Source organism: Strigops habroptila, chromosome Z (assembly GCF_004027225.2).
Source record: "Strigops habroptila isolate Jane chromosome Z, bStrHab1.2.pri, whole genome shotgun sequence".
Taxonomy (NCBI): domain Eukaryota; kingdom Metazoa; phylum Chordata; class Aves; order Psittaciformes; family Psittacidae; genus Strigops; species Strigops habroptila.
This window is the reverse complement of record NC_044302.2, coordinates 18,131,664-18,154,760: the sequence shown is the minus strand read 5'-3', so window position 1 is coordinate 18,154,760 and position 23,097 is coordinate 18,131,664. Positions and strand designations below refer to the sequence as shown.

At 46.7% G+C, this 23,097-nt stretch overlaps 1 protein-coding gene and 1 long non-coding RNA gene across 3 annotated transcripts; one reads left to right on the top strand and one right to left on the bottom strand.

The window, feature by feature from the left end:
- Window positions 1-388: 388 nt before the first annotated feature.
- On the bottom strand, window positions 389-5,801 carry IRX5 (iroquois homeobox 5). 2 transcript variants are annotated; one of them, XM_030470714.1, is made up of 5 exons: window positions 5,362-5,781; window positions 3,790-4,195; window positions 2,791-3,540; window positions 1,559-2,106; window positions 389-697 (listed from the first exon to the last, which is right to left on the bottom strand). In XM_030470714.1, exons 1-4 carry the CDS (start codon window positions 5,608-5,610, stop codon window positions 2,096-2,098), a joined length of 1,416 nt encoding a protein of 471 aa, XP_030326574.1. In that variant the 5' UTR covers window positions 5,611-5,781; the 3' UTR covers window positions 389-697; window positions 1,559-2,095. The 2 variants fall into 2 exon arrangements, with proteins under 2 accessions (XP_030326574.1, XP_030326573.1); XM_030470713.1 differs by lacking the exons at window positions 389-697; window positions 1,559-2,106 and having other exon boundaries at window positions 2,130-3,540; window positions 5,362-5,801.
- Window positions 5,802-13,594: 7,793 nt separating this feature from the next.
- On the top strand, window positions 13,595-21,878 carry LOC115601137. Its single transcript, XR_003989248.1, has 3 exons — window positions 13,595-13,757; window positions 13,970-14,101; window positions 21,511-21,878. It is a non-coding gene; the product is annotated as an uncharacterized LOC115601137 (long non-coding RNA).
- The last annotated feature ends 1,219 nt before the right edge of the window (window positions 21,879-23,097 follow it).

Here is a 23,097-nt window from a genome sequence, read left to right as displayed (position 1 = left end):
AAAAAGTTGGGAAAATCGTGCTTCTGTTGAAGACAGGCTGTACAGCGTTATCTCCCGTGGCAGGGGAAAAAGGCGAAGAATAAAATTGTTGTATGAAATCGATGGGGCTACAATAATAGTTACGATATAAAATAGGCGACAGGCTGCAACCTAAAGGAAACGGTTAATTCCCTTAGGAATTTATACATCAAACGAAAACCGTAGTGAGATCGCTGATAGACATATTCAAAATAACCCCGATTATAAGGAATGGGGCTTTTGAACGAGCGAAGCTTCTAAGCTGCTTTGCAAAGTAGCTTTTTCAGAGATGGAAGATCAGCTGGGGAAAGGTAGAGCGAGAATTAAAAAAAGAGAAAAAAAAAAAAAGAAAAAATCCACAGCTAGATGAATAATTAAACCCTATTTATTTCGAGGGGCCGTTCTGCTGCGGGACCTGTTGTGCCCGAGTGTGGTCCGGAGGGGCTCGGCCGGCTCCCTGGAGCTCAGGGCGCTGGGAGCTTTGCCGAGTTCAAGCTGAGGCGATCCCGCCGGGAGCGCCGGGCCGAGGGGCCCGGCTGGAGGCGACCCGCAGCTGCGCCAGTGGACTGCTCCTGCCCCGGCCACGCCAACTTTCTCCCGTTATAAACAAGGCAGGGCACTCCAATACGCAATTCTTACTGCTGCGCTGAGAATAGCGCCTTCCTGCAGGTCTTCCCGACTGAGAAGGAAAGATTCAACAGAGGAATTCGAGCGTTTTTTTAAAATTCATTTATAATTTATAAAGTGACAAAATAACATACTATTATCCCCAAGAGTATTTGATTCATTACACATTCAGCTTGAAACAATTTTGATTTTAAACCATATTGCCTACAAAGATCGTATAACCAAGTGAACACGAACTTCATCTTTAAAACATAAAATACAAACTACTATGTAAAATCCCCTAAAATGTAATTATGCATGAATAAACCCGTTACAGCTAATAAATGGCTCTGACAAAGTTGAAGAGATTACAAAATAATTATCTGTCTCGTAAAGAAAAAAAACCAAACAAACAAAAAGGAGGGGTGACTGCACCCGCTCCAGCGGTCCCGGCCATGTCCTCGTCACCTTCACAGCGGCGATGCGCTCGAGTACAACAGACACCCACAAAATCCGATTTGAACGGGGAAACTCCCGTCCCAAAGCTGGGTGCTGGACCAGTTTCTCGCCGTTATTTGTTCGGGGGGGGGGGGGGGGGGTGGAAGCCGGGTTGCTCAGTCTCCGCGGCACCGGGACCGAATCTGGGGCCGAGGTTCGCGCTGGGCAGCCCGCTGCTTGCTCGGGGCCCCGCTCTGCCCCGGACGGGCTGGGGAGCGGCGGAAACGCGGGGAGGGGACCCGGGCGCTGCCGGTCCCCGTGCACAGGGCACGTCTGGCAGCGGGGAGCGTCCCGGTGGCCCGTCACCCGCCCCGGCGGCTACCGCCGTCCGCCGCCCGCCGCGGGCGTTGCGCCGCGCGAGCGCGGCGGCCCCGCGGGGCTCCCGCACCGGCGAGCGGGCGGCGGGAGCCAAACTTGGGCCGAGTGTGACACCTACCTGCCAGCGCCGGGAAGCACCGCGCCCGCGGCCAGGGCTGCGCGGCCGCGGATGGCCGCCCGGACCGCGCCGTCCCGTGGGCTGGGGGCAACGGTGCAAAACGGCGGGGGCGGGGAGGGGGGGAAGGGGCCGGGACCAGGGCGTCCCCCGCCGCATCGAGGGCCTTTGGCCGTGCAATCCCCGTCTCCGGCCGCCGCACCTCGGCAGCAGCGGCGCGGGCTAAATCTGGCAGAAAATCGAACTCATTAGCAAAGTTCACCAGCTGATTGCTTTGCATAAAACGCGACACTGATTGGAAGTAATTAGGTTAAAAGATGGGACTGCGCTTCGGGTTGGTGTTTCTAACAAGTGCCTTTGTGCATGGCCCGATTGAAGCTTCGTCTCCGGAAACGGCGTCCCTCCCGTCCCGGTGCCGCCGCTCCCCGTGTTCCTCTTAGAAACCGTCAGTCCCTTTGAAAAAGGCTCAGGTGCTACTGTAAGGTCCTAAACGGAGCCCCGCGACTCTTTACAGCGTGCGGGATTGCCGCAGCCATGCACCTATCTGCCCGCTGCAAAAAAAGAGTGGGTTTGATTCTGTTAAAAATCTCTTTTCAATATTTGCATTTTACAAAGGCGGCTGCAGTTTTTGTATCTAATAAGCTATTTCCTTTTTTTTTTCTTTTTGCATTATAGTTTAGCTCACACACAAGGAGAAAAAAAAACAAAAAATTAAATTAAACTTGCATATATATATTTTAAAACTATGAAACAATTTGGAAAAAGACACAGAAATGTATATATTTATATTACGAAAACAACATTAATGCCTGTACAGGTGTCTCGATTTCATAATTTACTTCAAAGATACTGTATTATCAACTTAAATAAAAAAAAAAGCTACATTAAATATACAGAATAAGATTTAATACAAATCTTTCTTCTTTGTGTGTGTGAGGGAGAGCATGTCACTCACTTGCTTTTCACTTGGTTAAGACATTTCTGGGCAGCTTCCACCCAGCCATTTCCATTAGACTCTATAAACTTTTGGAGGGGTGCTGGGAGGAAGGGAAAGGGGGAGCTGGTCTTTTTCTGTTTGTTTTCTTTTTTTTTTCTTTTGGTAGTGGAAAAATAACTGCCAAAGCAGTTTATTGTTTCTCTCAATAAATTAAGGAGAAAAAAAAAAAAAAAAGGAACAAAACCGCAGTCCCAGGAGGGGGTAAGGAGGAGAAGCCGATATTAAATGTTGGACATACCTTTCTTCAGTTCGTAAGATGAGTCTTTGCAAAGGTCTACCTGGGACTGGCTCCTGATCATTTTAGTGTCTTTAGCTAGGCTCTCGGCTCTGCTGAGGACAGTCTGGTTTAATCCATTGAAGTGGGCGCCGGGGGCAGCAGCGGCGGGGCCGCCGGCAGGGTGCCCGTGCAGGGCCCCGAAGGAACCGTAGTTCGTGTAACCGGGGTAGAAGGGAGCCGTGTAGTAGAGCGGCCGCGGCAGGACCGCCCCGTTGGGGAACGGGCACTGCGGCGCCGGCGAGCGCGGCCGCGGCGGAGAGCGCGAGGGGCCGCCGCCGCACAGCACGGCGGGGCCGGGGGGAACCGGCTCGCCACCGTTCTCCTTCGCCTTGTCCGCCGAGGTGGCGATCTCGGCCAGGGACCAGAGCTTGGGCTTGGCGAGGGCCGCTTGCTGCGGCGAGTGGATGACGGAGGCGCCGGCGGCGGCGGGCAACAGCGGGTGCAAGTCAGCGGCGTGCGGCGGCCCGGCAGCGGCGGAGGGCGGGCGGTACGGCGGGGGCTCCTCGCCGCCCACCGGTGGCGGCCCGCGACCCACCGGACACGGCCCCAGCGGGGAAGCGCCAGGCGCCGTTTGAGGAGCGGACGGCCCGTCGAGCCGCTCCTCCGCCGGCTCTTTGCAATCCGAGTCGCTGAGGCCGCCCTCGGCCTCCCGGGGACCGGGGGACTCCTGGAGGCGCTCGCAGCCCGGCGCTGCTTTGGAATCTGCCGCTCCTGAGGGGGGCAAAGGAGAGGGGTGGGGGGGCAGCTCTCGGGCTCGCCCTGTGCCCCCAAACCCGCCCACCCACTGCGCTGTCCCCCTCGACTCTTCCCCGGCCCGGCCACCGACAGTCTAGCAGCGCTGCCCCCAGCTCCCCTGCCTCGGGCGCCCGCTCGGGGGGTAAAGTCGTCCCGCCGCTGCCCCGCGCCAGGGGCAGCCCCGAGGGCGCGGCCGCCGTGGCCCGGCCAAGCCCTCTGCCCTACCTGTATCTGGCGTCCCAGGGTCCCCCTTGTCCTCCAGTTTCTGGGGCTCGTCCTCGTCGTTCTTCTCCAGGTCGATATTCTCCTCCTCCTCCTCGTCCTCGCTGCGGTTCCGCGGGGTCCAGGTCATTTTGTTCTCCTTTTTGAGCCGCCGCCGTGCGTTGGCGAACCAGGTGGAGACCTGGGTGAGGGTCATTTTGGTGATGATGGCCAGCATGATCTTCTCGCCCTTGGTGGGGTAGGGGTTTTTCCGGTGCTCGTTGAGCCAGGCCTTGAGGGTGGCCGTGGCGTCCCGCGTCGCGTTCTTGCGGTACGCGGGATCCCCGTAGGGGTAGGAGCCCAGCGGCGCCGCGTACGGATGGTACCCCAGGGAGCCGGCCATGCCCGGCGTGTGGTCGTAGGGCGAGCCCTGGGGAGAGAGGGGAGAGCGGCCCGGCGGGGCGAGGTCAGGCGGCCGCGGGGCAGCAATGACACGGCAAGGGCAGCGCTAGGGCCTGCCCGCGGCCCCCGTCCGCGCCCTGGCGCCTCTTCCCCGTCTCCGGGCCCTGCCCGCCTTCTCCCCCGGCTCTTTCCCGAGAGAACAGGCGGAAGGGCCGGGAGGCTCCGGCCCCATGAGGCCACCGGCCGCCTGCAGCAATCCAGCGCCTTTCTCCCAAATGCAGACACAGAAAAGCAAGTAGGCAGCGCGGCGTGGGGCGGACAACTGCGGGGACACCCTTTCCTTCCCCACGGCGCTGCGATCGCGGCGGGCAACCTGCCGGGCCCAGGCGGCCGAGCCCGGCCGGGCCGCTCCTCTGCCAGGCCAGGGGCGGGAGGAGGAAGAAAATAAAGGGAAGAGGAGAAAAGAAAGGAGAGAAGAGCAAAAGAAGGAAGAGCAGGAAAAGGAAAGAAGACACTGTGAAACTCTGCCTACACCCTAAACCGAGGGGAGAAGCTGAGCAAAACTCCCGGGGTTTAGGGGAACCGCGGGGCACAGGCGGCGGCCGCAGCCCTGCGGCAGGGATGCCCCGGGCCGGCTCCGCTGGCGCGCACAGCGGCGCAGTGCCCTGCCTGCTCCTTCCCTTCCCCGCGCGGCGCCCGCGGAGCCGCTCGCGGCCGTGGGATTAGAGCTCTGCAATATTTAAGCAGCCTAATTATCGCCGTGCAGGAGAAAGTTGCCGGGGTTTATCGCCCAGATTTTTCCTGTCGCCGGCCGCTGCTGCGTTCATTCCCTTTCGATAGCAACAAGCTAATTGTTGCGGAAATAAGATCGCTGTTTCATTAAAAAAAATACATTTCAAAATTTTAATTTTTTGGGGAGGTGATGTGTGAAATCGGTCCCCGCCTGCCCCAGCCCCGTCTCTCCCGGGCCGTGCCGGCAGCTCTCCCCGCCGCTGCCGCCAGCAACAGTGTGCGGCGGCACAGGGCGGCGATGCGGGAAAGTTGGGCGGCAGGGCGGGGAGCCGCGCTCTCTTTTGTCCCCGGTATCTCAAAAATAAAATCCCAACAAAAAGCAGGCCCAGGGGAGGGGGATGCAGGCGCCCGCGGGATGCCGCCGTACCCGGCGCAGTGCTGGCAGCCCCGGGCTGCTCTTACCACGTAGGAAGTGAAGGCGGCGGCGGCAGCGGCGGCCGGGTCGGTGCCGTACTGGAGGTGGGAGTTGTAACCCGGGGAAGGGGCGGTAAAGGCGGTAGATCCGGCATAAGGGGAAAAAGCGGAGCCCGAAGAAGATCTCCCAAGTTCATCGGTCCTGGGTCCGGAGATCACGCTGGTGCTGTACGCCGGACAGGAGTAGAGAGCCAAGGACGCTGACGGCTGGTACAAGTAACCCTGAGGATACGACATGGCCAGACGCACACATACACCCGGGAGCCCAAGCGCCGGGAGGGAGCCGCCGCGCTGCCGGGCTGAGGCCGCTGCGGCCGGGGCTTCGCGGACGCCTCTCCGCCCTCGCCAGCTGGGCAGCGGCAGCACCTTGCTCTGCGCCGGGGCTGCCGCTCCGCGCTCGCCTGCAGCCCAGCACCGCTTCCTCCTTTTTCTGCCCCCCCTCCTCCCCCCGCTTCCCCCTCTCTCTGTTTTTTTTTTTTTTCCCCTCCCTCGCTCGCTCGCTCTCTCCCCGTTGCACTGGGGGGCTTTTTTTTTTCCCCTTCCTCCTCGCTCTCGCTTTCCGAAGGGTCCTGCCAAGATGCTAAGTTGGAAATTGCAGCTCCTGACGCCTTCTGCGCGGCCCGGCGAGGCTCCTCCTTCGCGGGGTGTTGTCAGTAGAAGGACTGGCAGGACCCCGCTGGGCTGCGAGGCCGGGCCCAACCAGCGGGAGGGCTCCGCGCTTCCCTCGGCCCTCCCCGCGCTTGGAGGCTCAAGTGCGCCGGCTCCTGGATTGCAGACACCGCCGAGCTGTTTGAGATCGGTCCCAACTTTCTGCATGTGCTAAATACCGTGCGGAGCCGCGCTGCGCCGGAATGCAAGCCAATCAGTATATGAAAAAAAAATAGATATTTGATAAGATTTATTAGCCGCCCGGCTCCCCCTCTGCGTAGCCACCCTCCTCTTGCTCTCTGCCCCCTGCCTCTCCCTCCCCTAAATCACTGGAGGTGTAATAGACCGGGGTGTGTGTGTGAATGGTGGTGTTACTTTTTCTAAACAAAAAAGGCGGTTTTCGGCGGGTAAGCGCCGCGCCGCAGCCGTTCCGGTCCGGCGGTGCGGGGATGCGCTGCTGGGCGGGCGGCGGCCGCCCCGGGCTACCGGACCTGTTGCGGCGGCTGTGCGAGCGGCGCCAGGCCCGGCGAAGAGCGGTGGTTAGCTTCGCGAAGGGCTCGGGGGGCCGCAGGGACGTAGTGGTTCCCAGAGCCAGTGCCGGAGCTGGGCAACCCGGACGGGGAGCGGCGGGGCGGGACGGGTCTGCAGTAGTCGTTTGGCAGGGAGGTGGGGGTTGCCCGCGGATTCAAAGATACACCAGGTACCCCCCCTTCCCGGCCCGTGAAGGGTCGTGGCGAAAGCAGATTAAAACCATATGAACCGGCATAAATCCCCGCCGATCAGGAGATGTAATCTCCTTTGATTCCACTAGATACATTTCCCTACAGGAACATATCCCGGGTTATTCCCTTCTCTCTTGTTTCCCCTCGCGGCTGAGGCAGGGCGCTGCTCCCGCGGCCGCGGACCGTGCCCTCGGCGGGGTTCCGCGTCCCGACCACCCGGCACCCGCGGTGCCGGACCCCCTTTCCCCGTCCGCGCCTTTCCCGGGGGACGGATGCAATTTAATTACATTTATCTTCGTATTTTTCTTAATCTTGTAACTTTTGCATCTCCCGGCCCTCAGTCCTCTCGCCGCTGGCCCCAGAGGGACGGACGCGGAGACGCGAGGAGCCGGGGCTGTTTTAAACTGGTAGACCGGGGCAGGAGCTCCCCAGGTGGCCGAGGAGATGACACCGACGCCGCCCCGCCTCGTTCCCTCCCATTTTCCCTCCCTTCTCCGAGGCTCCATCCCGGCGGCAGCGGCCACAGCCCCGCTGCCAAACGGGGCGACACAAGCTGAGCCTTCCCGAGCAGCCCCGGTGCAGGACGGGGGCGGCGGCGGGAGGGTGCTGGACGGGACGGGGCGGGCAGAGGCCGATCTCCCCGGTGTCTCCGCGGAGGATCCCGGCAGCGGCGGGGCCGGGGCCGGGCGCGGCCCGCACTACACTCCCCAGCAGCCCGTGGTCCTGCTCCCGCCCGTCCCGGTGCGTGACTGGCTGTGCCGCCGCCGGCCGTGGGTCCTCCCCTGCTTCCATTGGCCCGGGCAGCTGTCAGTCAGCGCGGGGCGGGACGGGGTGTCCAGGGGCGGTGGCGGTACCCGGCGTGGTTGCTGGGGAGTCCGGAGGCGGCGCTGGCAGGACGGCGAGCGGAGGCGCTGCGGGCCGAGGCCCAGCCCGGCCGGGATCAGCTCCGCTCCGCTCAACCCGGGGCGGCTGCGGGTCGCGCGGGGCCGGGCCCGCCGGCGAGGTGGGAAAGCGACGCAGCGGGACGGCGGCGCCCGGCGGAGCCGCTGGCCCTGGTGGCGGCGCTACCCCGCTGCGCTGAGGCGCCCCCTGCCGGGCGGGCCCCGCCGCTGCTGCGGCCTCAACGGGCGGGCTCTCACGGGGAGGTGGCGGCGCGGAGCCGCTCTCGGCCCCGGCCCCGGCCCCGGGCCGGTGTCCAGCTGAGCAGGAAGACGCTGCCGCGTCGGGCCCCGCAGTAAGGCGGCGATCGTGGGAGCGGCGTACGGCGAGGCGAGGTGGGTCTCGGCACCCTACTCGGTGTGATTGTCGAGCAGCGCTTTGCCTGGTATTTCCATAGTTTCTCTAATTTTCCCGTGTTTTGATTCATCTTTATTTATTTTTCCTAACGTGGAAGCGTCGTTGTGCCGTTTTTGCAGTCCCCGTGCCCCCGGTGCCCGGGCAGGCTCTGTCGGCAGTTCCACGCTCCCTTACACGCTCACTCCACACAGGTGTGCACTTCCACCAGTTTTCAGCGCACGGTGTCACCGGTGTTTGTACCTCGGCTCATTTCAGCTACCGCTCTAACGCACCGTGTTTCTTTTTTCAAGGAAAAGCACTTCTGTCATAATCCTCTGACAATAGCCCTTGTTCCGGGAGGGAGGTATCATCTGCTAAAGTTTTATACATTTAGCATTCATTTGGTGTGAGAGCAGAATAACTAACTGCTTTTCCTTGTCTGTTTCTTTGTAGGGAGAAGCAGAAGTTTTAACCATCTTCCCGTGGCATCTGGCTTTTTTTTTTTTTTTTTTCCTGAAGAGGAGGTAAGGTTAACGTCATATAAAATTACCCTCTTTATTTCTGATGTTCTACTAATCTCACTTCGTTTCGGGAACTGTGGTGAGTTCAGGCATACTTTCATGCATTGCAGCAGAATACCAGAGCCGATTAATAAACGGGAGCCATAGGACTCTTGTGCCATCAGTGTCTATCAAACCAACATTATCACCACGTTATGCCACTATTATATTCTTTGCAGTTTTAAAGGAACTGTAGATAATTATTCAAGATATTGAAACATTTAGTTTATAGTTCTATTGCTGTGGTTGTCACCTTCACTTTATATCAACTTTGAGGCTCATTTCTTAAGGATGTCTCTATTTTCTGCTTTATTTGCACATTGATAGCTCGACTGCATGACTAGTCACAGCAACTTTTAACTCCCATAGAAGCATATTAAAATGTGAAAGCCTAAGACTAATCTGCTTTGCAGGACTTTTCAGCGCTTTGATTGAAGGGAAATAAGAAGTTTGTTTCAAGGCGCTTGTTTATGTAGTTCTGTCAATTTTTATTACAAATGTGTGAGGCTTCAGGATTCGTTTGCTGCTTTTCATTTTTACTGACGGTGTGTGCATTGGAAGGTATGGATAAGTTCTTGGTATCAGATGTTTGTTTTGCAGCTGCCAATGAAATGATGTAAGTGCAAGTTAATATTAAAATTCTGTAATTGATATATTTTTATCATAATCCATTGGAAGCTAAACCATTAATGTAATAGAAGAAACATTTAGCATAAAGTTCTTACCTAATGATGGGTAGGATTTACAGGCTGGTTGTGCACTCTTTGGTTTATTTAAATTAAAGGCTTGTGACTTTAAGTTCAGCTTGTATAAATACATAATTAAAGTCATTATTTTTATAGCCTTCAGTCTGCTGGGCTGGTCCTGCAAAGCTGTTTAAAATGGTCTTTGCTTACTGTAGTAGTAGAATTCCAGTAGGGTTTTTGACACAAGGAGAACCTGCATTTGAGATGACTGCACAAAACGTGGTGACCCAAAGTGTAGCAGTATTTGAACTTGTGTATTAGTTTCTCTACACTGGTTTCATTTACATAATTTCATTTAGGGTATGCAAACATATGTGGTACAGCATAAAATAGCTTAATAAATTAGCGCATGAACATAGAATAGGGATCAGCTGTGAATATTTTCTTTATGGGAGGGAAAAAAGAGGCAGGGTGATCTGGAACATAACAGTAAGTTGTATTTGAAAAGTACAGCCATTGGTGGGCTCTAACTGTGTTTTGTTTGCAAGTGGCTTGTCGGGGATGGAGTTAAACTTGGGTATCTTAGATATGATACACCTTAATTACTTTAATAACTACTTTCTGATGAAACTTTAAAATCTAACAATCCTGCTTTTATTGCGGTCTTTAAAGATGTAATCATTCTGGTGTGCGTCTGAGATGTAAAACTTAGTGCAAAGAGAGGCAACAGATTGGTTCCATCATACGATTTTGTTGGGGTTTTTTGAGAGTACTTAAAAGATTATGATGGATAATGCTGTCTTGCCAAAGAATGCCGACACAGGTGTTCATCATTATCTTAATTAAGATCCTGAGAAAATGTCATCTTTCGGCATGAATTATGAAGGGAGATGCATTAGGAGATCATTTCAACTCTTTTTTTCTTTTTATAGGAGTAGATGAGAAGGAGGCTGTTTTCTCAAAACCTGTTTGATATTTCTTTATCAGAATACCTGACCTTAGATGCTTACTGAGCAATTTGTTTCTCCGCCTCGATTTGTGAATATATTACCTAGATGTCACGTATATGATGTTAAAGGGAATCCTCTTTAAAAAAAAAACAACCTACAACATAATCCCCCTTGCTCTGTTGTGTTTAAAGATGTCCCTGTAAACGAAATGCTAAGACTCAGATGGTAGTGGAAATTGCTGCTGAAAACACCTGCTAAGAGATGTTTTATACGGGATATTTAAAAGTATTAACAACTCATAACAGAACAAAATAAATACATGTGGCTGACTATTCATCTTTTTAATTAAGCATGAAGAGAAAAAGATTTCCTTTTCAAACCTTTGCACTACAATGGAAGTAAAATTAATTACATGCAAAGAGGAGGAAGGGGCTTGTGTTTTTCTGTGTTAAATGAATATATTATTAGCTGAGCAAGAATTAAAACAGTGCATCTAAAATACTGGCTGAAGCACTGGCAGTAAAACTTAAGGCCATTCTCCTGCAGGTACTTCCTCATCTGCGCGTTGCTGCTGGCTTCCCAGGATGAAGTGCTGGGAATTACGGGGCCAGTATGTGCAGTGGAAGTGCTGGTGGCTCTTAGCCGAACTGAATGATCTCTGGGAGAGCTCTGCAAGACACCCTCAGCTTCTTTGTTCTTTCTTCTGCCCACACTTACTATTTGTTAGCACTCTCTGTTCCATCTGAGACCAAGATATAAGCTCGCAAACACCTAGACTAATTCTTCTGTGTTTAGCAATTGGGTATTCGGAAGCCTAGAGAGACCCTTTTGATTGTTGGGGGTTTTTTTTTCAGCAAACCTTTCCATGCAAAAATCACCTTTCCCCCCCACCCCCCGCTAAAAAAACCCTGATTATTAGTCCAAGTCCTTTTTTAAACTGCGTCAGCAAACCTGTTTAGTATGTGGGATAAAACCATACAGAGAAGTGCAGCTGGCAGACCTTTTAAGCACCTAGTTATGGTATTGAACATGTAACTACAAAGACCTTGACAATATCATGGGAGAACCTGAAACTATATTTTAGTTTTCTTATAGTTTCCTGTAATTAACTTAAATGGCATGATTTGCTTGAATTTGTTGGCATAATATGGACTAAGTTAAGAATGTCTTTAGGGTTTCTTTTGCTTAGAGTTCCATAGGCATACGTAGAAAATAGACTCTCCTAATGATTGACTTTAGTGGAAAAAATGAAAAACTGCATTCTTTCATGTCTAAACAAGTTTTTCACTTAAAGCAAGCCACATCTACTGTTAGCTGGCTCCTTATTGTGAAAGAGGAGCACCTCAGCAGGCAGGATGGCTGTGGCTCCCCATGCCGTTCCGTGCAACATGCATGTGCCCATAGCTTTCCATACAGTGGCAAACTCCCTTTCAACCTCAGGTGCTGCGGCGTGATGGGAGCTCCCATACCCAGAATGTGGCCTCCAGTGTGGGTGTTAGAGATAGATGACTTTAAATAGCAGTGTTGTGTTCAAAAGGGTTTATGTTTTATCTACTTTAGTTACATGTATTTCCAGTCCTTATGACCGGTATTTGCGAGAGCTCAGCATCACCTCTCTGAGGAGAAATGTAAAGCTGGGTAGCCTTCGCAGCCTTACACCCAAACAATTCTTGTTTTAACAGTTCATAATTTCTGATTTTTACTAGAGTTTCTTCATTTCTGTCTTTTAATATGGATAATGCAGACGTGAGTGATTCTTGAAGCTGTTTTCTGCAGGTTGAGGTAAATGTATTTGTAGAGCCAGCATAATATTTTAATATTTTTTTAAAGTATATATCATTGAGGAAAAAGCAAACCAGTCAGACCTTTCAAGGTCAATGCAGGTCATCATAACAGGGCTTACTATACTAATGAACTTGTGACTGATCATTCTCCTACTCCTCCCTAAGGAGATGCTTCTATCTGAGCTATTTTTTTTTCCCAACAGAGCAAAACCTAGCTTTTTCTTTCCATAAGCACATCTTTTTCACAGTATTTCTCATCATTTCTATCGCAGATCAAGAACCCAGCATTTACTTCTGAAGTATTCTCTGCTGACATCCACAGAACTTTACATGCCCTTCAGATTTAATTTCGTATAGAATAATGCGTGGAATAATATGTAGGTCCTCTGTTTTCAATTAAGCTGTGTTAGGTAACTATGCTCTTCTTTCATATCCCGTAGCAAAGTATCAATATCCAGATGGCTGTGTGCTGGGATAAAATAGCTACAGGCTTAACTGCTACTGTAAAGCCAAGAACCAGCATTTTAGCCTGTGTGATAAATAAAACTGAGGTTGCGACTCTTGGTGTATTGGAGTTGCACTAAATAATGCTACAGTGCTGTTTATTACTGGTTTCATTGGATAATATGCTGCTATAAAACCTGCTTGAAGCTTTTATTAAGACTACTCTGTCATTATAAAAAGGTGCCTACAACTTCTTTATGATATTGACGGTGCAGGAATTACTTTGTGCTGACTTCCTGCCTGTTGTCTGGAGAGGGCCTTACCCTTTCCCACCTTCTGTAGGCATTAGGATCCATAAATGTCTCCTGGGAAGAGAACTGCTCCGTACAGCCTAGGTTTCAAAAGATATTCTAAAGGTTTTTTTTTTTCTCTTTGCTCTTTCTGAAGTTTATTTCAGTATTTAATTTCTTGCTTCAGTTAAAATTCAGCTGATGTTCTCTGTGGTATAAACTGTGCTACTGTGTCCCTAAGTAAAACTTAACCCTACGCCACCCAGATAGCTGTCTGAGAGGAGGCTACAGAAGGGCCAAGAGACTTATATGCTGGTTAAGAAGATGATGAGAAGGCTTGGTAGTAGGGAAGGGTCTAGGACTCTTGAATCCTGGGCTTGTTTTCTTGTTCAGTTTCTGGCACTCTGTGGCCCAAATCTGTTCCTGTAACCTCTGTGTCTCTGTTTACCTAACTGCAACACTCTGCTTTCCTTGGAAATGTTCAGATTTAAATTGGTGTCCATACATAATTTGTTAGATTGTTGTGTTTTTAAGCAAAACCAAGTTATTAATGCTATTACTAGTTTGTTAGCTAAATGCCATTAAATTCCCATATTCTGCAGATCTTTGATGTGTATAGGCACCTGTTTGTGGTGCATCTCTCTGAAAATGAAGAATTGAACTCCATCCTGTGGGATGTGGTACTAATATGGTGTCTGTGGGATTTAACAAATATGGTAGATCAATGGGTGAATCAACCCTTGCATTGTTCAGTCTGTAATCCTCATTTGTGAGAAACCTGCTATCTAAATTAGTGACAAATACTGTCTTTTTGTTCTATTTCCTTGTTCTCTATATGTCCATTTTTTGCCTTCATAGGTTGCACCCAAGAGCAGAAGCAGCGAGGTCCACGATGGGAAAAATGAATCCAGCAGTCCCTCCTATCTTGTACCCACCTAAGTGCAGGAAAAGACCTCATACAAAGCAAGAATGCATCTGGGCTTGCGGCTCTTTTTAACCATATTAAATCCAATTCAGAGTTAATGGTAAGTAATTTGTTTTGTGTATGCTGTGATTCCTTAAGTAAGGCATTACAGTAGTGGCAGTTTCCTTTGTGGTATTGGGTCCTGTCTTAACAGAATGCAGAATTAATGTTTCCAGATACATTAGCTTTAGTCGTGTTTCTGTTAAGAAAATCGTGGTGCAGATGACAAGCATTGTAACAATTGTTTTTTTCTTTCTTTTTCATCCTCTCTAGATGAGCTCTAGATGAGACTGGTCTAAGCATTGCTGAAGAAGAGAAGAACAGAGTTGGAAGGCAGGAGCTATTTCAAAGCAGGATTCTTCTTTCTGTAACACCTAAACATGAAGACTTTACAAATTTCATTAGGTAGAGTATTGATAATAGTGTAATATCAGTAATATTGCATGATGTAGTATTGCACTGCTTTATTGTTCAGTGATCATGTGCAGCTGCATTTAATAAATGTGCATATACTAGTGGCTTAAATGAAAATTATGAGTGAGAGCACTAAATCAGAAAGGTGGGTACTAGAGGAAATGCTACTAGGTTTTTTTAAGCCAGTGGTGTTTTTCAGCAATTTCCATAACCTTTAGTTCTTTTTTTCTTGAGAAAGATGAAATGAAGAAAAATACCTTTTCATTCAAGAAATTGAAGCTTGTTCAACTTCTTAACCAGAAAGACTTCACAGTCCTCTTAGTTGCTGCAGCATCTTAGTGCTTTGTCCAGCAGAAAATAGCACTTGTAGTGCTGACCCATGAACATAAGCATCTGTAGTGCCACAGCATGTGCTGCTTTTTCTTCTTAGGGCTTCCCTTGTCGGGAACGGTTGTGAAACGTCTGCTGTGGCACAGCCCTCTGTGACCTCTTGCATCTAAGGATGGAATTTGCGAGTCTCTTGCTGTCTAGAAATTGTGAGAGCTCCCTCCTGAGCCCAATAGTTCTCAAATATTGCAAGAAAGGATCTGACAGTGTTGTCTGGGAGATGTGACTGGCTTAATTATTATTAACATTTATTAAGTGCCTTACAACGGAGGGGAAGAGTCATTGCCTTCATTTTTACAAATAAGAGAACTGGCATGTAGGAAGAATGGATCTCTTCTATCTTCCGTGATTCTTGACCCAACTAATTAGGTGATTGTCATGAGAAATAACAACCTGGCTCAGGGGAATGGCACTGGGGAAGGATGCCGACGTGTTCAGTATGGCACACTGCTTCTCCCTCCAGAAAGGCTTAATGCAGTAAGCAGGGTCTTCCCTCTGTGAGTGTCGGTTGGCCAGTGAGAAGATTTAAAAGGGCTGATGAGCCTAAGGCTGTCTCTCCATCAGATAGCTTCATTATAGATCTCATCCAGGAAAGAAGTGAGGTACTGCAACTCATTTCTAGGAGCTACTCTTGTTTTTAGCGATTACTCACCGTCTGCCTCCTCCTGCTTTCTTTCACAATAGAGTGGCCTTTCCCCAGGATAAGCTGATTCACTTCACAGCTAGCATTTGCAGTTTTCCTGCACTTAGTTAGCTTTTAAGGCAGTAACGGTTTCTTCTGGGCTAGGAATTTAGTTTCTCTTTTTTTTTTTTAATAGTTTATTTTTCTAAGAATGAGAATCTGTCCAGCTGTTACAAACAATAGTGGTTTTGATGTGCATCAATAAAGAATTAGAGATGTGTGTTTTCCATGCAGAAGACAAAGAGACCTAAAGCCTGCTTTAAAGGAAGGTAAACCTTGGAGAGGTTTACTTAGGTGTACAGTATCCCCTATTCTTTCATTTTTAAAAATAGTATTAAGGGATTTTATTTTTTTTCCCCCCAAAAAGAGAAAATAATTTCATCTTTTTGATTGCATTTTTTCCTTAGTCTCACAGTTGTGAGATAAATGTTCAGAAATACGAGTTAGTAAGTTTAATGTGATTAAAATGAATATGTGATAACAGGCTCTGCATGTTAAAGATTAAGAGCTCAAATTATAGACTCTGGAGTGAAACACTCCATGAGCATTTGGGAGTTTTGTTTGTGCAAGGAGTGCAGGCATAGGCCCACGGTTGCAGTTGAACACTTTCATCCCATTTGCTGCTTTTTTGTCTTGACTGATCTGCACAGAAGTCTCTCAAACACCGTAGTGCCAGGGTAAAAATGTAATGTGGGGTGAGGTGGGGGGACAAATGGGGAAATTTCAGATGAAGAATTAGTGTTACTCTATAAATATAGATTAGTTTTACACAAATGATTCACATTTACAAAATCAGTTTATAGCATTTTGACTGCACAGTAGTTAATTCTTTATGTATAAATTGATCCTTTATACAAATGTAATTCTATATACAACAGTTAATCTCTTTGAGTACAAGTTGAAAATGTATTATCAATTAATTTAGGTAGGTTAGGACTTTCTTTCTGCAGTACTTCAAGGTGGTTACCTACGCTAAAGTTGAGTCTGTGTGTGCTTAATGAAAATTAGATGTGAAATGTAATATGTAGGGGACAAAGAAGCATTGAAATCCTTATTGCTCTTAAAAAGACAAAGGTACCTCAGATAATTCTCCTTTCTTAATCTCTTGAGAATTTGATGCGTGGTTCTGTTATGAGCAACTTGGAATGGACAAACTGGATGTATTTTAGAAGCAGTGTTAGTACCAGATATTACTGCTCACTTTTTGTGAAGCCTACTTTTGTTCTAAAATGCTTTTCATTTTAAGAAGCTAATTTGTACACAGTCTTCCATTGAACAAGAAAAACATCTTGGACTTTGTTGGAGAGACAAGCCTAGCTGTTAGATCTGTGAAATTTGCTAATGTTGCAACCATTTAAATCAAATGCTTGTTTACATAATAGCAGTGGCATTTCTCTTCCTCTTCGTTGTGGTTTTGTCCAACTAGATGTTATGAGTGGCAGTTGCAGTGACTGCTAAGTGTTTAAATGATGACACCATTATGTGAAGTGATTTTGAAATGAGAGATTCCAGCCAAGAATTACATCTGCTCTCATCTCCTTCAAATCATACTCTCTGGCTGTGCAGATTATGATTGATTTGTTTGTGACAGATTGCAGGAAACAGTCATTGATTTTTCAATATTTTACCTTAAAATTATTTACAGTTGTAACCAAGGGGAGGTATTTTCATGGGCTGTCGGCCCCTGAAAGACTGGGATAATATTCCCTGCTCCCTGACAAGACAAATTACCCGTAATGAGTGCAGTAGCTGAAGGGTATACTTTTATTTTAAAATATGTCAATAACCCCAGTGACTAAACGAATATTGATTCAGCATAATGAAGCCTGAGTAATGTGAAAATGAGCTCTTCAAGGAGCCTGGTAAAGACTTTCTTTTTAGCTTGTAGCAAGAAGCTTTTCATTCTTTACTGTTAGGTAGTTGAAATGTGCAGTCTTAAACAAGTCATCGTTAAGCAGTAGTAATATGCAGGATAATGTAACAATAGAACTTGGGGGGTTTTGTTTTCTTTTTTCTTTCTTTCCCCTCCACCCCAAGTTCTTTTCTTCAATGTGTTTCAGCAGATCAGACATTTAAAGAGAAAAATACAAGTTATCCAGAGCAGAGATAGAATTACTATTGGGCTTAATGTCTTTTGCAGTAGTATTTTTCAGCCAGGCTAATGGCATTATTAAAGTGTATTCTGCATACATGGGCATGGAAATGTATCTAAATAAACTGTAGATTTAATTTCATACTATTGATTTCTTGGACATACTGATGCGTGTTCTATGTGATCGGTCCAATATTCTTGTCTAACAATTTAGAATAGCTGGCTTGTGAGAACCTAGATATACAATGTTATAAAATCTAGTTACCGCAGTGCACATTTTTCTTTACAGTGCCTTGTAACACTGCATGTTTCTTACCAAATGAGAATTTTCAAGTAGTAATTCATTTAAATTACAGTAATTTATGCAGTGCCATAGGTGTGGTGTGGAAAAGCATCCAATGGATTAATACGGATGTGCTTCAATTATTCAGGGTAAGGATTAGATTAAAGACCATGTTGAGGTACAATTTTTTTAACACTAAAAATATTGAACACGAATAAAAAACCCCTATCATCTGAAATGATCAGTTTGCCATTTGTATTCAAAAGCATTGTGCAGCACTGGGAAGGCTCTGCAAAAGCACTGGGTATAAATAGCTGTGTAATCTAGACATACACAAAAAGATATTTTCTTGAGGTGTTTGTGTATAATGTGTCAATTATGAAATAATGTCATAGCCAGAAGCATTTAGTGAGCATGTTTGGTCACGAAGACGACTTTCCGTATTTTCTGAGGGCTGACTTCAGTTGCATCCAGCTAGCTTGTGAAAATCTTCAGAAGGATGTTTTCCTATCAGCACACAGGTGATTTTTCCAAATGTCATGCCTTTAGCACTGCTAGAAAGTATTTCAGGAGGCACTAGAGAACCTGTGCACTGCGTGTTAAATGGCAACCCTGGAATGTGAGATATGTTCCTGGTTTTAATTTGTTAATTTTCAGAAAAATGTGATGTACATTCGAGCGGGTTGCAACTGTAAATAATTGTAGGTTTGAGAGGGTTTTTTGTGCAGAACACCTGGGATTCACAAAATACTGGAGAATTGTTAACAGTGAGGGAGTAATAACCTCAAATATACCCCAGTGACAACAGGTCAATTTGAGGCTCTTGTTAAATGTTACCCATTGAACCTTAATTTCCTGCTTAGTGGTATTTTACGCATCCGAAGTTCTATGCCTGTTCTCTTTGTTTCTGTATCTTTTGTTTCTTTGGCCACAGCAGGAGATGGGAAGGGAAGGTCACTTTCGGTAGGTTTCCACAGTAGCGAGGAAGAGGGAGACTGTTCAGGGCTGGGTGCCAGTTCTGATGCGGACTGAAGGGCAAATAAATGTTTGTTTTGACTACGTCTCCTTTTCCTGAGTAACACTGCATGGTACCAAACTGAACAAAAGCAGATATTGCTGAAGATACAGCTGACAGCTAACCCAAAGTGGGCTCTGCTTGCAAGCCATTGGCTTCTTTCAGTAGCAAGACATGTAATATCTTCTGCATTGCTGTTTTTCCCCAAAACAAGTTTGCTTATTAAATACCTGCCTGCCTGGCATTCTGGTTCAGGCCTCAACTGAACTGTGTGCTTGGCACTCACAGCAAATGGTGCGTTCTTGGCTGCAGGAAGCTGACAAATGGCTTGCAAGCTCTGTGGGTGATACTGGAGATTGCTGGTGATGGTACCTTGAAAGCACTTAAGTTTATTCACACATCTCTGTTTTAGTGTTAGAACTGCTACAATATCTAGTTCACTTTCAGGTGACTATGGAGAAGAAAAAACCCCATCAAAACAAACAACAATCCCACATAATAAACCAGTTAAAAGTTCTTTTGGCATTTGGGATCTCCTGGGAGCAGAACATAAACCCAATAGCTGCTGAGTTAGGTAAAAGTAAAAGCAGAAAACACTGAAATAAAGGTTACAGGTAAGAACAGAGTAATCTCCTCTGTGGCAGAGAAGAGGCTGTGGGTAAATCATGATGGGCTAATGTTTAGAGGTCTCTTGACACTTGGGGACTTGCAGGTTTTGACCCACTTCAGTTCATTTCAAGTCTGACATGAAGACAGTCATGTCTTCATGGTGATTTTTCCAAATATCATTCCTTTAGCACCACTAGAAAGTATTGGTATGTTGTAGTAGGAAGGTGGTGCAGTGTTAATGGTGTGGGTGTTTTTGAGTAGCAGTTCAGATCTCTATACCTATTTAATTGTCAGATTCCACTATGAATAAGGTGGCAACCAAAACTGATGGTTGATTTTGCTTTTTTTTTTTTAATATTTATTCTGCCTCAGTATTCTCTGCTCTACAGATAAACTGTAAACTTGTTGTAGTTCATTGAAGGAGTATTGGATGGAGAAGGGCATGTAAATGTAGGTATGGAAATCGTGCTTAGTGGCTAAGCCTTGTCCCTCTCAATTTGTTTGTTTGAAATCTAAGAACTAGTATGTGATGGAACTTGAATCAGAGAATTTGATAAGTGGGCAGACAGGAGAATGTAGAGTTCACTAATGTAAATGTCATGGTTAGTTGAAACTCCGTGCTCTAAAGTACACATGTTGAAGTTGTTTCTTTTTGTTTAATTTATGAACAAATAATTGCTTTTATCAAAAGCCATTCCATATATGCAGAACATTCACATTTTCTTGGAATAACCGCATTATGTACTAAAAGCTCTCACTAACTTGAGATAGTATTGTAGAGTCTTCCATATGGTGGTTAATGGTGAACTGTCAGAGGGAGGTAACCCTAAAAAAGTATGTGGAGTACCCAGGATGCTTTGAGAGTCTTACCTAACTGCAGTGGTTAAAAAGACATGGCTGGCTTAATGCAACAGTGTTGAAATCCATGTCTGGAATTATGGAAACAAGTTGAGAAACATCAACTGAATTGATTGTTGATTATTTTCGTTTGTAAATGCAGAGAGAAGTTGTGTTGTGTTTTGCTGTTGCCTGTAAGGAAGGTCCACAGTGTATTTGTTTTATTAACTTATCTTTTACTATGAAGTGTCATTCCCAAAATGAAGTAATGTCCTTGGACTGGTGGCAACAGCTGGAGTTGCAGAATTCATAAATAATTCAGAGGAGGGATAAAGGGTAGGGGATTTTTTTTTTTTTTTTTTTGGTCATTTGAATCTTTATTATATGCACACATTTCATTTTAGATATGGCATCATCTGAATTCATTCAGTATGATGATTGCACTGACCTGTCATATTTATTTTGATGTCCTTTCAAAGGACCATATGCTCTGTCCTCGGCATGAAAAAGGATGCAAGTTGCTAACCAAAAAGGCAGCTACATTCCTGTAGGGATGAAGACCCTCACTTCCCGTTGTCATGTCAGTAGATGTGCAGCTGCAATGCAGTTGTTAAGTCAGGGCCGTGACTAAATGGCAGTGTAGTCTAGTGAAAAGTGGAGGAAAGGGCAAACCCCCTTTGCATCAAGGTGGTGGTTGGCATTGAAAGCTCAGCTGTCACTGAGGCCAGTTGGTGCGAGGAACCTGGCATGTGGAAGACGGAGAAGATTAGCGCCAGCTAGAAATCTGCCAAGGTGGAGGTGTGCCATAGTATCTTTAATGTGGGAATACAATTAATTACTTAGTATGTTGGAAGTGGGGTTGCCATGCACACAGCCTTCCAGGGATGCACAGGAGTTAGTCTGGTTGTGTCTGCTCAAATCTCAGTTAGTCTGCTCAGATCTTTTTCTTTCACTAATCCATGCCCTCCTTTCATCTTAAAGAAGCTGCTTGCTTATCCCAACAAAATCTTGGATAATATTTTTTGGGAAAATACATAGTTGTAGTTTTCCTCTTTGCTAATTCTGTTTAACTGTTGCATCTGGTCCTTCACTTAATTTGGTGACATGTTTCTGTGAACCAGTGATGTATTTTCCAGAAGTTACAGAGAAATCCACCCATTTCAAGTTCAACCATGTTCCATAAGTAATGAACTGCATGATGTCTCATTCCTTCTGGCTAATGCACTGGCTGGTATTTGCAGTTCTAGTTGGTGGATAACAGGACCTCGTTATAGTTACCTTTGTATGCACTGTTAACATGATAGGGTGCAACCACTACAATATTTTTATGGTATTAGGTGTAATTGCAGCAGTGAGTGGTGATTTGTATGAAGTACATGGTCCATTGGGCTCATGCCAGTGGCAGAAGGAAGCCAATTAAGTGCAGGTTAGTGAAATACAGTAACTAGAATCTGTGAATGTGAATGATAACTATGCAAAATTGTTTCTTTTCTAGATCCTGCCATCAATGGCTGAGCCTCCCTGAAATCTTCTTATCAGTTACTGCCTAGATGAGAAGGATAACAGGAAGGAGGAATGCTTAAGTGGTTTTAATGACAGTTAATTTCATCTATTTATCAAATGACAGGTTGTCTTTTTTCCTCAAAACTTGATTGTCATGACAAAATGCTTTTGGAAGTCATCTGTGTAAAATAAAACTGACAATTTTGGGGCTACAAAGAGCTATTGTGTCTTTCTATACAATGTTGTCATTATGGTAAACCGCTGGAAAGTCTTTATTTTTGAAGTGATTTAACTTGCATACTTCATTCATTTATTTGAATGTCTGTTGAATGCCATGTGAAAAGTTTCTTGCCAGAGTTCTTTTATTCAATGGAATAGTTATTCTTACAATGTTCAATTTATTATTGTCTAAATTACTGTTGCCTTAGCCTCCTGCAAAATGTTTCTTTATAGTAATTCTTATACAAATAAGGAATGAATGAGGTTTTGTCCCCTTCGTGTTTTGATCGGCATATTTTTCCTTTCAGTGAAAGCATCTTCAGTTTTCAGAATGACAGTATTACAAAGAAAGGTGCTTTGCTTTCTTTTCTTTTATTTCTTTTTCCCAACAGAAAATGTCTTTTGTGCAATGATTTTTTTTAATATGTAGACTGCCAAGACACAGTTACTGGAAGGAGAGACAGAAGCTGTTGGGAATGTCATGTTATGCCAAATTAAGAATTATTAGCTCTTACTTTCTGTGCAATCTCTTTGACTAGAACTTGACCTATTGCATCTGGCTTATACTTTGACTCTAGTGGAACTAATGTGTCCTTGGAGTAGCATTTTAGAGTAGCTTCAGATTCATGTTTTTTCACAAGTCTGCTTTAAACTGCTAGGATTAACTTCAGAGAAGGCAAGAGATACAGCCTCCTTTCTCAGCAGCTGTGCTGATTAAAGGAGGAGGCTTCATGCACACTTGCTTGCTTACTCTCTCCCAGAGATTATTGCCCCTGCTACAGAAGCAAGCCAAACTGTTTCCCTGAGCACACCCCAGCTTACTTCAGCCACAGTTAATCGTGTTGTCAAATATTAGTTAACTAGCACCCTGGGTCTTTTTGATGAAAGGGCGGAGAATGCACAGACTAACTGCACAGCCAGCCTGTCTGGGAAGGGTGATGTGTTGTCAAGAGGGTTGCTGAGGAGCTGGTCATGATGTAGTCTCTCAGCAGGTGCAGTTACATCTGTAAGATGTGATAAAAATTGTACATATTAGAAAGCTGTGCAGTTCTGTTATGTATAATGTTCACATTTCAGGGGCAGAGTAAATAATATAAAATAAACTTGTACTCTTTGACTTACTCCTTGTGCGTGCCAGTTAGACTGGAGAGGAATGGTGTGAGTGCATGTATGTGACAGGACACCTATTTCAGGGAAATGTATCTGGTGAAGGTGTCTGAATGGTGCAAATATTTCCACTATCTAGAGAACACGCTGTTGTGCTTTACTCATCCAAGAGGCTGCCTCTACCAACACCTGCCTTAGAAGAATTGTTTTTGACACATGATGTCTTGAGCTGCATTTAGTGAAAAGGAGCAAC